The following is a 12,408-nucleotide window of genomic DNA, read 5'->3' on the forward strand; positions in this document are numbered from 1 at the left end:
AGACCACACTTCACTCACCTATGGTCGGTTTTTGGATTGGCTCTTGATCCAATCTAACAAACGTAGGAGTCGTCAGCAGAGAGCTCTTGAAGCTAGAAAGGAGAAGAACCAATCAGTTGCTACGCCAAATTGAATTACACCTAACTTATCTTGGAAAAAGTGGCATTTCAAAGACAGTGCAGTGAGCTTATCAGTAAAAACTTATGTTCGAGCACCAAATCTTAGTGAGCCAACACTAATTACTTACTAGAAAGCGAAACACTCTACTAGGCAAGATGAGACCTTCTGTTCAGGTATGTTAAGCGCAGTAATGCTAAATCATGACGAACTCATCGTGAAAGACTTATCGACTATCGCACCTTTCTCTATGCTGGATATTATATTTCAATGAACTCGAAAAGTCAAGTTTGAAATGACTAAGGGTTGTGTGAGGTTCTCGAAATGACCTCGTCCTCAAGGCATTTTGATTATCCGTATCAGTTGATTGTAATAGTAAAATAGACTCGATCGCTATCATCTTCTCAACTACAGGTCTACTTGTGCATATTCCACTGTATTTGTTGAACTCAGTTCATTCATTTTAAAGTATTTGATATACCCGCAGCACTCTACTAAATGGCAAGTGCACTGCAATGAATTATTGTTTCGGCGGCTAAAATGATATAAGCGATAAAACGTAAGCAGTCGATCAAGCAGAAAGTTTGGTTTCAAAAGTGGTGATGATGATTTGAATATATCTTATGTTTGCCAATCTGCTCCTTTCAAATGAGTTATTCGAATGGTACATTCACTCCTGACTATTTCCTTATCTCCATGGTAAGCTATTGCTCATTGATTTTTGTTAACCAGCAGAGATCTACTATCAATTCAACAAGCGGTTTTTTTTCTTAGGTGGCTATAAGTTCAGCTCGCAAAAGCGCATTAACTACATGAATCGCCTTCATTTCTCTAAGATGTGTTGATTCAATGCGCATACGAACTTGTGCTCAGTTCGTGGCAAAACTCCACATTGCATGGTAGCCGGTTGACGAGTTGACTCCACTAGATCCTGGGTGACTGTTACTCACAAATCTTGTTACTATATCTGATTCACCCTCAGAACCCGGATCAGTAAAAAGCGAGATTTCGATTATTGAATAAATGAATGAATGACAAAATTTAAGCAAACCAAGATGACGAAATATCCTGAAGTTGCTGCATTCGATCTAGATTATACAGTCTGGCCATGTTATTGTGATACGCACATTACACCACCTTTTAAACCGGTCAAGAGCCCTAATGGTGAAGTCCACACATTGATCGACAGTCGAGGCTACGAGATCTCTTTTTACAAGGATGTTCCAAGAATAATCAGTGACTTAAAAGAGCATGGTGCCAAGGTTATTTCTGCGTCAAGAACATGGGCTCCTGAGATTGCCAAGGAAATGCTTCAGGACTTCAAGATAAAATATCAAGGAGAGATCATCCCAATGATTCAATTATTCGACGATTTGGAATGGGGAGAAAGAAGTAAGATCGGGCATTTGAAGGATGGTTTAAAAAAACTCTATGGTCATGATGATTTAAAGAAACATAAGATGTGTCTGTTTGACGATGAAAGTAGAAATAAAGAAGTTGAACGTCATGGTGTCAAATTTGTTTATGTCAGTGACCCAGAGAAGGGCGTGACGTGGAAGCTTTATCAAAGTTATTTGAGTAATTCTGCATAAAACACCGTGAGGTTGATTGATAGACAGACAAAATACGTCGGCGCTACTGTCAGGTATATACCCGTGTGTACGATGTGGCGCTACATCTCAATATATTGCCCAGTAGATCTTAGAAGACTCTAATGATATGCTCGAACTATCAAGCTGAGACTAGTTTAATGATTAGTAAGTGAAGTGTAGCTGAAATTTCCGTACATTCGAAGTTGATGTTATGCAGAATTCCCTATTGTCTATTATCATGTTACTTTTTCCAAAACATCTAACTAAAGAGCCTTGTTGGCGCAATCGGTAGCGCGTGTGACTCTTAATCACAAGGTTAGGGGTTCGAGCCCCCTACCAGGGCTTAATTTTTTACTTCTTAAAACATTATAACAAAGTATCTTGTGTTGCGAGCATGCCTATTACAGCAGTTACGCCTTTCACTAATCTCTACCCAATTATAAGTCTCTACCTACTTATACCACTGTAGTTTTGATGTTTGAATATTTACTTAATTTATTTTATGTTTTGTTTATCATTGACATATATTTCATTTGGTTCGCTTCATTTTAGGCTAATGATGAAAAATAAACAAAAATTGAGACTAAAGAGAAGCTTTGATAAAATTGGATACATTCGAACAGCTGGAATGATGAGTATTCCCTCAACTTTCTTGATTTGCTGTATAGTCTAATGCTTTAAGATCATCCAAGGAAGCCTCTAATCAATGACAGTAACGCCAACAACTAATACCGAAGACTCAAGGACTCTCTGACTTGAGTAGAAGGAATCAAATCCATACCATGTGATCGGGGAGTCTGTCTGTAGTAGAAACATGTTCAAAAAAATTAAGACAAGCCATCCTAGTATAGTGGTTAGTACACATCGTTGTGGCCGATGAAACCCAGGTTCGATTCCAGGGGATGGCATTATTTTTGTAACATTTAACCAAGAAGAGTTTATTCCAAGCTCAAGTACAAAGAACTAAGCTCGTCAGCTTGTCGTAAGGAAGTCTCCTTCTTGGCGTATAAAATTTTTGAAGCTCTTACTAGAATGTATGTATGTGACTTTAAACAAGGGAAGTGACTTCGAAGAATCTTTTCAAGTAGTAAATTTGGAAAAGCGAATTGACAACCACTACACCCAGCTGGAAAACAGACCACCACTTAACACGGTCATTTGTAGACTCTGCGGTATTTCTGTGGGTTCTTTCTCTAATGACGATGTAGCTTTGTTCGTCTTCAACTTCTTTAATCAACTTGGACAGTCTTCTAATGGCACTCTCGATGGTATTTGAATTTGGATCATCGACATCCACCCAAATGGTACCATGAATGTTGAATGTGACATCTTTAGTTTCAACATTTGAGTTTTCATTGGAGAAACAGTATGGATATTTACCCTTTGCTGGAGCAGTCATTGTAACTTCACCATGGGAGACATCTCTGAAGGATTCCAAAATTTGGTTACCTTGAGAATCATAAATGAAAAAATCACCTTTCAATTGATGACTAGATTGAGGATCTCTGTCACCGAATTGGAACGAAACAGCCAGTTCATCACCTTTATTCAGTTCCTCGAAGAAACATCTGCGACCATGAGCTGGCAAAAGAACGTTGTGAGCAGACCCTAGAACTGCCAAACACAGGGCTAGGACTAATTGGATCACAATTGGCGATTTCATCGTACAACAAATTGGCCCTGGAGTATTAATGTTGTTCAGGCTAGATCGTGTTTTTTCATTCAGTTTACGTGTTTTCTTGTTCTCGATCGATCCCACTCGCTTCGTCAAGCGCATCGTACAAAATAGTATACTGAATAATTATAGATGAGAGCTAAAATACAAAGTTTATACATATGTATATACGTTCATACATATACGCACTTAAGTGAGTTGAGATTGGTAGTTGGGAGGAGGAGTATGGGGAGAGAAAAAAGGGTAGGTCGAAGAGAACTCATAGAACGTAAAAGTCATCATAATTAATTCGATAGAGTTAAGGTTGAGCTATTAGGGGAAGAATAACGTTTGCATATGTTACAACAGCCTAAGGAACTTGTTTACCTCTTTACAATTAATCAATTATAACTTGTAATTTTTTCATTTCTATTTCCTGTTTAAAATAAAAGACGGTTTTCTTGTGTTGTCAACTTGAAATTTCTTTGAATTGCCTTCCCTTGTTTATCGTTGTCGTTTCATGCTTCCCTATTTCTTCTTTCTACCACCTTGTTGTCTTGGTAAGCTTTTCTGAGCTGGCTTCAAAATCTGGAAAGAGCATAGTAGACTCTCATCGACACTCATCATCGCACCAGCGTTATCAAATTCACCACAATAGTTTGGAGCACTGAATAATGTTACCAGTTGTCTCTTACTGAAGAACTCATAACCGTCTTCTACCACTTGATGAGCTCTGCAAATAAGTTCCATATCCTGTTTCTGTAAGAATCTATTAACCACATCGGGACCAAATGTGAACGAAACACCTCTATCATTTTCACTCCAACCAACAATATCCTTATCAGGATCGGACCATAACAAGTCACAAAGCAATCCGACATCAGGTATATCCGTTGGTCTCATAACTCTTCTAATCTGTTCCATACTGTTCAAATCTGGAGAAAGACCACCATGCATGCAGAAAATCTTTTCATCGATAATAGCTGCGATTGGTAAACAGTTAAAACAATCTGTAAAAGTCTTCCATAGTTTGATGTTATAACGTCTCTTGCACTCATCGTAAAAACCATAAATTCTATTAATCGACGCACATTCGTGATTACCTCTTAGAATGAAAAAATTCTCAGGGTACTTGATCTTGTAAGCCAACAGAAGACAAATTGTCTCTAGGGATTGTTTACCACGATCGACGTAATCACCTAAAAACAAATAATTGGATTCTGGTGGGAAACCACCATACTCAAATAGACGTAACAAATCATAATATTGACCATGAATATCACCACATATCTGCATTTGCTTGTTAGTAAACTGAACTATTATCTTTCGATACTGTTCGCCTTTTTCCAATGAACGCCCCCGCGTGTCTATCAACAAAGGGGCAACCAACAACACCATTGGAAAAGGTGGCAAACTTCAAAAACTTTCTAATGATCTCTTCAACATACCTTGATGGGTGCTTCTAGTTCCAGTAAGATAGGCTGTTTGATGAATATGGATCTGGCCTTGGAACACAAGTATCTAATTTCGTGCTCTTCCAAATCGACCTGTTGTCCCGGTTTGGAACCTCTTACTTCTAATAATCTATCGATAATATTATCGACATCAACCGCTGGAGTCTCCATCTTGTCTTTCGATCAATCCTTAGGAGTGTGTATAATTTGTCAACCAAAAATTTTTTTCCCAGATGATTAGAAAAAGGACGCCGGAAGGTGGAGTTCAAGAGAGGAGGAGGGATTAAATGATTATCGTACACTCACACACAAGTACGTCTTTGTTTGTAGGCTCTCTCTCTTCTAAAATGATATGAAATCCTCTTGTCGATACAAGATTGGAATTCAACTGGAGGGGGGGAGGAGCTCGACCACTGGTAATCGATTGAAAAAAAAAATTTAAAAATTCAATAATCTTTCCCTGTTAGTTTTGAAAGAGATAGATGGGATAGAGAAGAGAGAAGTTTGGCAAGAAGAAAAATAGGTAAGGGGGTTGATTTGTTTCGGGAGCTCAAGGAGAAAGTCGTTACAAGTTGAGATTTATTATGTAAGAGGTGGAAATGAGAATTCCTCGCCGTTTGCTGTGTTTTTTTCCTGTTTGTTTTTTTGGTTTTTTCAACTGTATTTTTTTTGCACTCGAAACGACGACCTGTAAGAGGGAAAATAACTAAAATAGGGCTGGAAGGTTTATCGTATGGGGAATTGCCCCAGTTCTTGTAAAAATAACGCTGTAACGCGCTGGATAATAGTTGGCCTCATTTGGTTTCTGAGGCTTAAGGGATTCAGATCAAATTTGTGATTGCCAAGAGATCGAATTTGGGGAATGTGTACATGACTTCTTTTGAGGAATTCACAGGATCATTACCGAAGTCTGGAATGGAATTATGTGACCCCTGGTAGAACTGTGGTGGAACGCGCGCAACCGCCTTCTTGTATTCCAGATGGAGTAACCAGCGTCTGCTCGATTCTGGGGCGCAGCAATTTCATTTTGCTTGTTATCATGATGAACGACATTAGCGTGAACAATCTCTGATACAAAATCTTTCAAATGCGATAGATTTTAGGATTAGAAAACTTATGTTGCCTTCCTTCTGAATTTCTCTCTTTTTAGTTCATTGATCAAATTATGGTTGAGGTCAATGACACTCTAATTGAGCCGGATGTCGTTGAACCGGTTGTTTTAGGTGACCGTTTGGGCGATGTTCGTCCGACATCAAATAGGGGAACTCTCGATGAAACTATCTTCGAAACTTTGAAAAGAGATGTCCTGGAGATCAATTCACGTTTGAAACAGGTAGTATATCCACATTTTGTGCTCAATCGACAGCCCGCGACTGATCTTGCGGCGGATACCGTTGTTCATTGTGATCTTTGGGCTCCTTTGGCGTTCATTATACTGTATTCCGTGTCCGTATCGCGTTCCAATGCCAAATCCTTATTTTCTGGGTTATTTGTCTCTCTTTGGGGGGCTCTGGTTGTAATGGCTGTGCATCTGAGATTGGTCAAGCCACACGAGAAGAACTCATTGATGTCATATGTGTCAATGTCGGGCTACTGTTTATTCCCCCAGGTGGTTAACTCAATATTGGGTCAGCTGGTTCTGCCGTTGATCTTCTCTCTAGGTCATGGCTCACATTGGTCGATTAGAATCTTGATCATCACGAGGGTTTTACTTGCCGTAGCATCTGTCATGTGGTCTATAAATTCTTTTCGAGTGGTTGCCAATTGTCAGAGTTTAGTAGAGATCTATCCGCTGGCTCTTTCTTTCTTCGTGATTGGTTGGCTCTCGATTGTTTTTTAGGTATATATGCGCATCGTCGCTTTGGCGGCTAATTTCAGTACAAGGACATTTCGTTTACTTACAACATCTTTCGAGTATGAACAAGCATGCTGCTTCTTTCCTTGAGGATCGATAATCTTTGCGGGCTTTTGTTGGGTTAAGCTGATTGAGTTTAAAGTTCTCACATAGAAGCAGGCGTAAGGAAAACACGTCAAGAGATCTGGATGACGATGTATGATACCACCTAACAGTCCCCCCAGTTCGAGAGCCAGGCCAAGATGTGTGGATGATACTCCGACAGAAAGATGATACAATAGCAGGAAGATCATTCTCCACATCAGAGAGACAGACGTACGTTAGGAGAATTATAAGGTAACATCTGGAGAATTATAAGGTAACATCTGGAGAGTAAAACATGGATATAATATTATTGAAGGAACAGACGAGAAGAAGATCAGTAGTGATATTGTATGCCCGATAAATCCTAACGCATCACAGGGATAAATGCCAAGAAGTCAATAATGGACGATTTAAGCGCAGAAAATTCAATCGTATGATTTTCCAGGAATAGGAGACGCGAATTGAACTTTATTGATATAATTTTTGGAATTATTGACCGGCACATAGGACTTTAAATGAGTTTGATACCATTGGCATATGAGTTGCTAGCTTAATATTTTCTGGTCACGTTTCTCGTTTGCAAAGCAAAACGAATCTCGCGCGAAGATTCGGTGATGATTAACGACTTACCTGCCTAGACGGACGTTAATGAGGGTTTTGAGTGAATCCGGCACACCAGGATCTACCGGCGGAGTAAACAGCATTGGCAAAGCTACTCTGCGCTTCCAAGTTGTGTACGGGCCAGGTGTTTGAATCAAACAGTTTAGAACTTGAAAGTACCTGAAAGCCTCCCTTTTTCATCGTCAATCAAGTCCCATACAAATATGCATCTGCTACAACCTACCTCGTGCACTTGTTACCAATTAAAGCTGCCCACGGCTCCTACAGCAACAGCTTCGGAACCTTTGGATTCGTGTTCCAGGCGCAGATATACCCTGGATTGTCGAACAGGTGCCGCTGTGGAGCTAACAAGATCGGATATCTTTGTTCATGGTGGGTTAACAATCCCTCTCAACTTGTCCCAGGTGAACGCTGTCCAGATTCAAAAGGAGCTTATTCTTTATTTTGCTAAGGAAAAAGCCAATGGGAGTAATTTCAAAAAATTGAATGATTGGGTCAGTCAAGAGACGTTCTATCTAGATTTGATATCGAGGACATGGAAGAGAGTGGAAACTACATTTGAAGATGAAAATGAGAATGGTGATGAACAAGATGATGAAAACTCGGGCTTACGATTTTTTAAGGAAAGGATATTTCATTCTATGTGCTTTGTAAATTCGTGCCTTTACACATTTGGTGGGTTAGTTGTTTCGCCTCACAGTGGATACGAACTCATAGCCACAAATGAACTATGTAAACTCGATCTGCAAACCAAGAGATGGTCTCTTGTCAGCAAGGACCCACAAATTACTAGACGTTTCACTCATTCCATGCACACAGTGAATGAAGAAGATGAAACAAAGGATACCAAAATCATAATCGCAGGCGGACTGAATAATATTGACAAATCGGTACATCAAATAGACATTTTCAACATCACCAAAAATTGCTGGGAAACTGATATAACAAACAAATCAGCATCAACAATATTCTCCAATGTGGAAGGTGAAGGTATGTCTTTGTTGAAAGAGTCCAACTTTTCAATATTAGTGCAGAACAATGAGGCAAAAATTCCAAGTTTGGCGTTTTATGCCGCTCAAAAGGAACTCCCATCAAGAGTAAATCCCAAAGATAAAAATAGTGGCCCTGCAAGATCGCCAATTGTAGCTTTACCTCTACTCTCCGAGTCACAGGGGATGCGGATGATCTCAAATCCAAATCAAAATTTTGTGGCAACAGATACGCCGTTCAATTTACAATTCCCTACAGGTGACTATTTCTGCTACACTATTGTAATGGCAGGGTTTTATCCAAATTCGCATGCTTCAAGTTTCTGCTGCTTTGTGTATGATATTCCGACGGGGAAATGGACAAGAGTGGGCATTGCTTGCAAGGAAGGTGATGCAAACAAACATAGATTCTGGAAATTGTTTGTTTGGCAATCACATCATCAAACGTTACTTCTGGGAACAAGAAAGGATGATGACTTTTTACCTAGTGTCCAAAAGTTTGACTTCCTGTTGAGTTTTGGACTGCCAATGATAAGCATATACAATAAAGGGTTGCATTCTTCAATCAAGCGGGGAATCAGGTTAACGGCTCAAGGAGGGCCAAAGGTGCCATATGACTCTCGCTCCTCATCTATTTCTTCTGAGAGAAACGTTGGAGAAGCAACGTCACCAAAAGATGGCGCATTCCGAAAGCCGAGCTATGCATCCACTTCTACCTCGCAGTTCGAGAGCTACATACGATACATCGCTCCGCCCATTGATATGACATCCATTAGATCTGTGTTTCCACCATATGCCATGGTATTAGGAAAAGATGCTCTGGAGATCTTTGGAAACCCTCTGTCTGATTTCGAATTCATAACCGATGAAGGGGATTCGATTGGTGTACCGCTGTATTTACTGCGAAAGAGATGGGGCCGATATTTTGATATGCTGTTATCTCAAGGCTATGTTAGAGCTTGTGCTGAATATGAAAACAACGGCTCGCCATCTGATTTTATCAAATTTTCACCACATTCTTCTCAAGCTCTGTCATGTTCGAAAAACTCCCACATCTCGTCGACGGGCTCTCTAGATGCCTATTTCAGTTCTATCAAGTTGCAAGGACAGAAATCCTTCTCAAGATCACAAGAAAAAGGCGTATTAGCTGATGAAGAGGCAACCTCGGAGGATCATCCCCTGTCGCATTTAATGACAAACTCTTCATCGCCACCGTATTATGAGAACGATGAGGAAGACCCTGTTTCACCACCGTCAATTTCACGAGCAGCGAAGGACCCGCCCAGTCGTGGAACGAAAGCCATTCGCCGAATTGGTACGGGATCTACTACCAGCTCAAGCGGGGGAATGGTCTTCAGAGTTCCATTTCAAGAAGCTGCACCTCAAGCATTGAGTGACACAAATCTTGTTAGGCCTTCAGGAAACGAGGAAAAAAGGAGATCTTCCTCAGTTGCAACTGCTGCCTTGGATTACTTGAAGCCCAGCCATTTTGCCAATCGGTGGCGTAGAGCTTCTCATCCTAATGCTTCAATATCATCACCCGAAAATCATTTAGCTGCTATTACAGCACGGCTTACCTCACCCAGTCGGGAAAGCTCGAGAAACACTTCAAGAAACACTTCAAGAAACACCTCAATTACATCACAAAATAGCTCCTTGTCGTACGTTAGTTCATCCTCCGATAGAATGGGCAATTCAATCATTCCTACTCATGTTAACATTATCAGTAACCTAACATCGCCGCAGATTACTGTTTTAAACGTCCCTTTGCCGCCCCAAAGCAAGATGCCGAGCGACCCATTACCCCCTCCTCCTTCTGTTACTCAGGAAATGCCAAACGCCGCTGGTAGGCGTAACAGCTCTTTCGCAGATCTCTCATTTTCCAACAGAAGTAGTCCTTTTTCGTCAAGAAGAGCCTCCTACGACAGAAGATCGAGCCTGTCTGAAGTTAGGCGTTCGTCTGGTCAGTTCCAATCTTCTTTAGACAGACAGATGATGGATGAGACCCAGGGCATGATCAATTCACTCGATACGACTCCGAATCAACATCACAGAAGTTTCTTCACTAGAACAAGTGGAAAAACTACTGATTCTGCGGCAGGTGGCACCTCTAAGGCTTCAAGAGGCAGCGATGCTAATCGGCTTTCCTTGTCGTCTAACCCAGAAAGTACAGATAGTGTAGCTTCCGCTCCACTAGAATGGGAACCACTTCTGACGCCTAGAACATTATATATGCCATGGCCGACCGCTACTGTTAGAGCGTTCGCCGAGTTTTTCTTCACTGGTCAAGTTAATGGGAAATGGGTTCTTGCACCGGTTGTGCTCAACCTCTTGCTGATGTCAAAGATTTACGAAATCCCATTGTTGTACAACCTAATCACAGAGGTTTTATATTCTATTGTTGGGAGAAAGGAGGATAGCCTATACGTCATATGCGCTTCTTTGACAGATGCCTTTCGTCGGAAAGTGTCCAACTACTGCGGGGAAGATCAGGCTTTAGTACAGAGCTATTTGGAAGGTAATGAATTGTACGCGGAATTGAACAGCGTAAAGGAATCATTGGAGAATATTGATAACGGTTTTTTCGATCTCGAGCTAATCAAGAAGGTTTCTCGAGCCTTCTCTTTCAGCACGACTCGAACTAGCGATAGTGGACCTGACAGATTCAGCGCAGGAACATCATCAATTTTATCCGCCTCTTTAGGTGGTGCAAACGCTTTACCTACCGTACTTGCTGGCGGTCCGAGAGATAGTCAAGATTCTGAAGCATCTATGAATTACCCATCTTCTCTCCACATCCCCAGCAGGCATCAGTACAGTAGTGCTCGGATGAAAAAGAAATCAAGTTTAAGCCAAGAGATTGGTCCCTCAATGCTTGGACAAGATACCCTACCGCTCACGGCCCGTATAAATAGTGATACCGCTCTTAATCATCTAGGGAATATGATTGAAGAAGAGGGTGAACCAATGAGTGATTCGGATAGTAGCTCCGATAGCAATTTGAGCAGAGCTTATAAGGACCTAGACAATGAAAACTACGACACGGACGAGGAATATGAGACAACAATCATCGATGCAAGAACGGATTTGGCCTCTGATAGTGAAGAGGGAGAAGAAGAGTACAAAAAAAATATCAAGAAGCTTGATTCTTTCTCCCAAGAAGAAAAATGCGAAGAGTCACCATCTTCGCAGTCAGAATCGGACGATATGAACTCCGATCTGGGATTATTGTCTCTCAACAAGATGAAAAGAAAAATAGCTGAACAAGATAGCGTGGAAGAATCAATAGATCCTCTGTTCAGAATAAACTTCACCTCTCAAAATCCTTCAATAAATGATCAATCTCCAAGTGAAGCTTTCAACATGAGAGAATTTGCGAGAGATGGTACTCCACCATACGAAGCAAACTTTCTCACTCTAGAAAATTTGGCGTCACCAAACGCCTTGCCTCCTGTTGACTATGTGATTAAATCGATATCTAGAACGGCTGCTCTAGTAAACTACCCAAGGTTAATGGTACGGTGTCTTGATTGCCTTGAGATATCCAAACGCCTGAAAAGCATCAAGAAGAGAGTGATTGCCGATTTCGCAAAGTTTGATGAAGAATGCAAGCTGGCCACTCCTCACGAACTGTTGAGGAGACAGATACTTGAAAAGCAGAAATCGGATTCGGCGCTTGCTAAGAGCATGTCAACAAGATTTTCGATGGTCAGTCACGGAAGAAACTCCCCGACAGCAGAGAAAATGCGCTGTAATTCTGCCATAACTTCAGATAACCAGATATCGCCCAAAACTTCAAATGTAAAAAAGGAGGATATTAGTACCAAATCCAATAGCATTGGTACCTCTAGAAGGTCGCAAACCAAGATTTCTAACGATAATCCAGCTATGGCGTCCAATACACCTGTGCTAATGAATCCTGCTTTTATGCCTCCTCCCCCGGCACCAGGCAACAAAGGTAAAAGGCAAGTCCTAGCTCAAACTCTGGTGGATTTTCATTTTTTGGTTTAAAAAAGTAGATGCGCAATTAATCTTGTCCATT

At 40.9% G+C, this 12,408-nt stretch overlaps 5 protein-coding genes and 2 non-coding genes across 7 annotated transcripts; 5 read left to right on the top strand and 2 right to left on the bottom strand.

Moving 5' to 3' along the window:
- Positions 1-1,172: 1,172 nt before the first annotated feature.
- TDEL0B04510 (Mg-dependent acid phosphatase) lies at positions 1,173-1,709 on the top strand (the record flags this gene model as incomplete). The annotated part of the gene is made up of 1 exon (XM_003679743.1): positions 1,173-1,709. One exon carries the CDS (start codon positions 1,173-1,175, stop codon positions 1,707-1,709), a length of 537 nt encoding a protein of 178 aa, XP_003679791.1.
- A 270-nt stretch (positions 1,710-1,979) lies between these two features.
- On the top strand, positions 1,980-2,053 carry TDEL0Btrna13K. The gene has a single exon. It is a non-coding gene; the product is annotated as a tRNA-Lys (tRNA).
- Positions 2,054-2,545: 492 nt separating this feature from the next.
- Positions 2,546-2,617, top strand: TDEL0Btrna3H. The gene has a single exon. It is a non-coding gene; the product is annotated as a tRNA-His (tRNA).
- A 140-nt stretch (positions 2,618-2,757) lies between these two features.
- On the bottom strand, positions 2,758-3,486 carry EMP24 (Emp24p; the record flags this gene model as incomplete). The annotated part of the gene is made up of 1 exon (XM_003679744.1): positions 2,758-3,486. One exon carries the CDS (start codon positions 3,484-3,486, stop codon positions 2,758-2,760), a length of 729 nt encoding a protein of 242 aa, XP_003679792.1.
- Positions 3,487-3,891: 405 nt separating this feature from the next.
- GLC7 (type 1 serine/threonine-protein phosphatase catalytic subunit GLC7) lies at positions 3,892-4,988 on the bottom strand (the record flags this gene model as incomplete). The annotated part of the gene is made up of 2 exons (XM_003679745.1): positions 3,892-4,653; positions 4,812-4,988. 2 exons carry the CDS (start codon positions 4,986-4,988, stop codon positions 3,892-3,894), a joined length of 939 nt encoding a protein of 312 aa, XP_003679793.1.
- Positions 4,989-5,982: 994 nt separating this feature from the next.
- YIP4 (Yip4p) lies at positions 5,983-6,657 on the top strand (the record flags this gene model as incomplete). Its single annotated transcript, XM_003679746.1, has 1 exon — positions 5,983-6,657. One exon carries the CDS (start codon positions 5,983-5,985, stop codon positions 6,655-6,657), a length of 675 nt encoding a protein of 224 aa, XP_003679794.1.
- A 923-nt stretch (positions 6,658-7,580) lies between these two features.
- TDEL0B04550 (kelch repeat-containing protein) lies at positions 7,581-12,377 on the top strand (the record flags this gene model as incomplete). Its single annotated transcript, XM_003679747.1, has 1 exon — positions 7,581-12,377. One exon carries the CDS (start codon positions 7,581-7,583, stop codon positions 12,375-12,377), a length of 4,797 nt encoding a protein of 1,598 aa, XP_003679795.1.
- Between the last annotated feature and the right edge of the window lie 31 nt (positions 12,378-12,408).

This window comes from Torulaspora delbrueckii, chromosome 2 (assembly GCF_000243375.1).
Source record: "Torulaspora delbrueckii CBS 1146 chromosome 2, complete genome".
Lineage (NCBI taxonomy): Eukaryota > Fungi > Ascomycota > Saccharomycetes > Saccharomycetales > Saccharomycetaceae > Torulaspora > Torulaspora delbrueckii.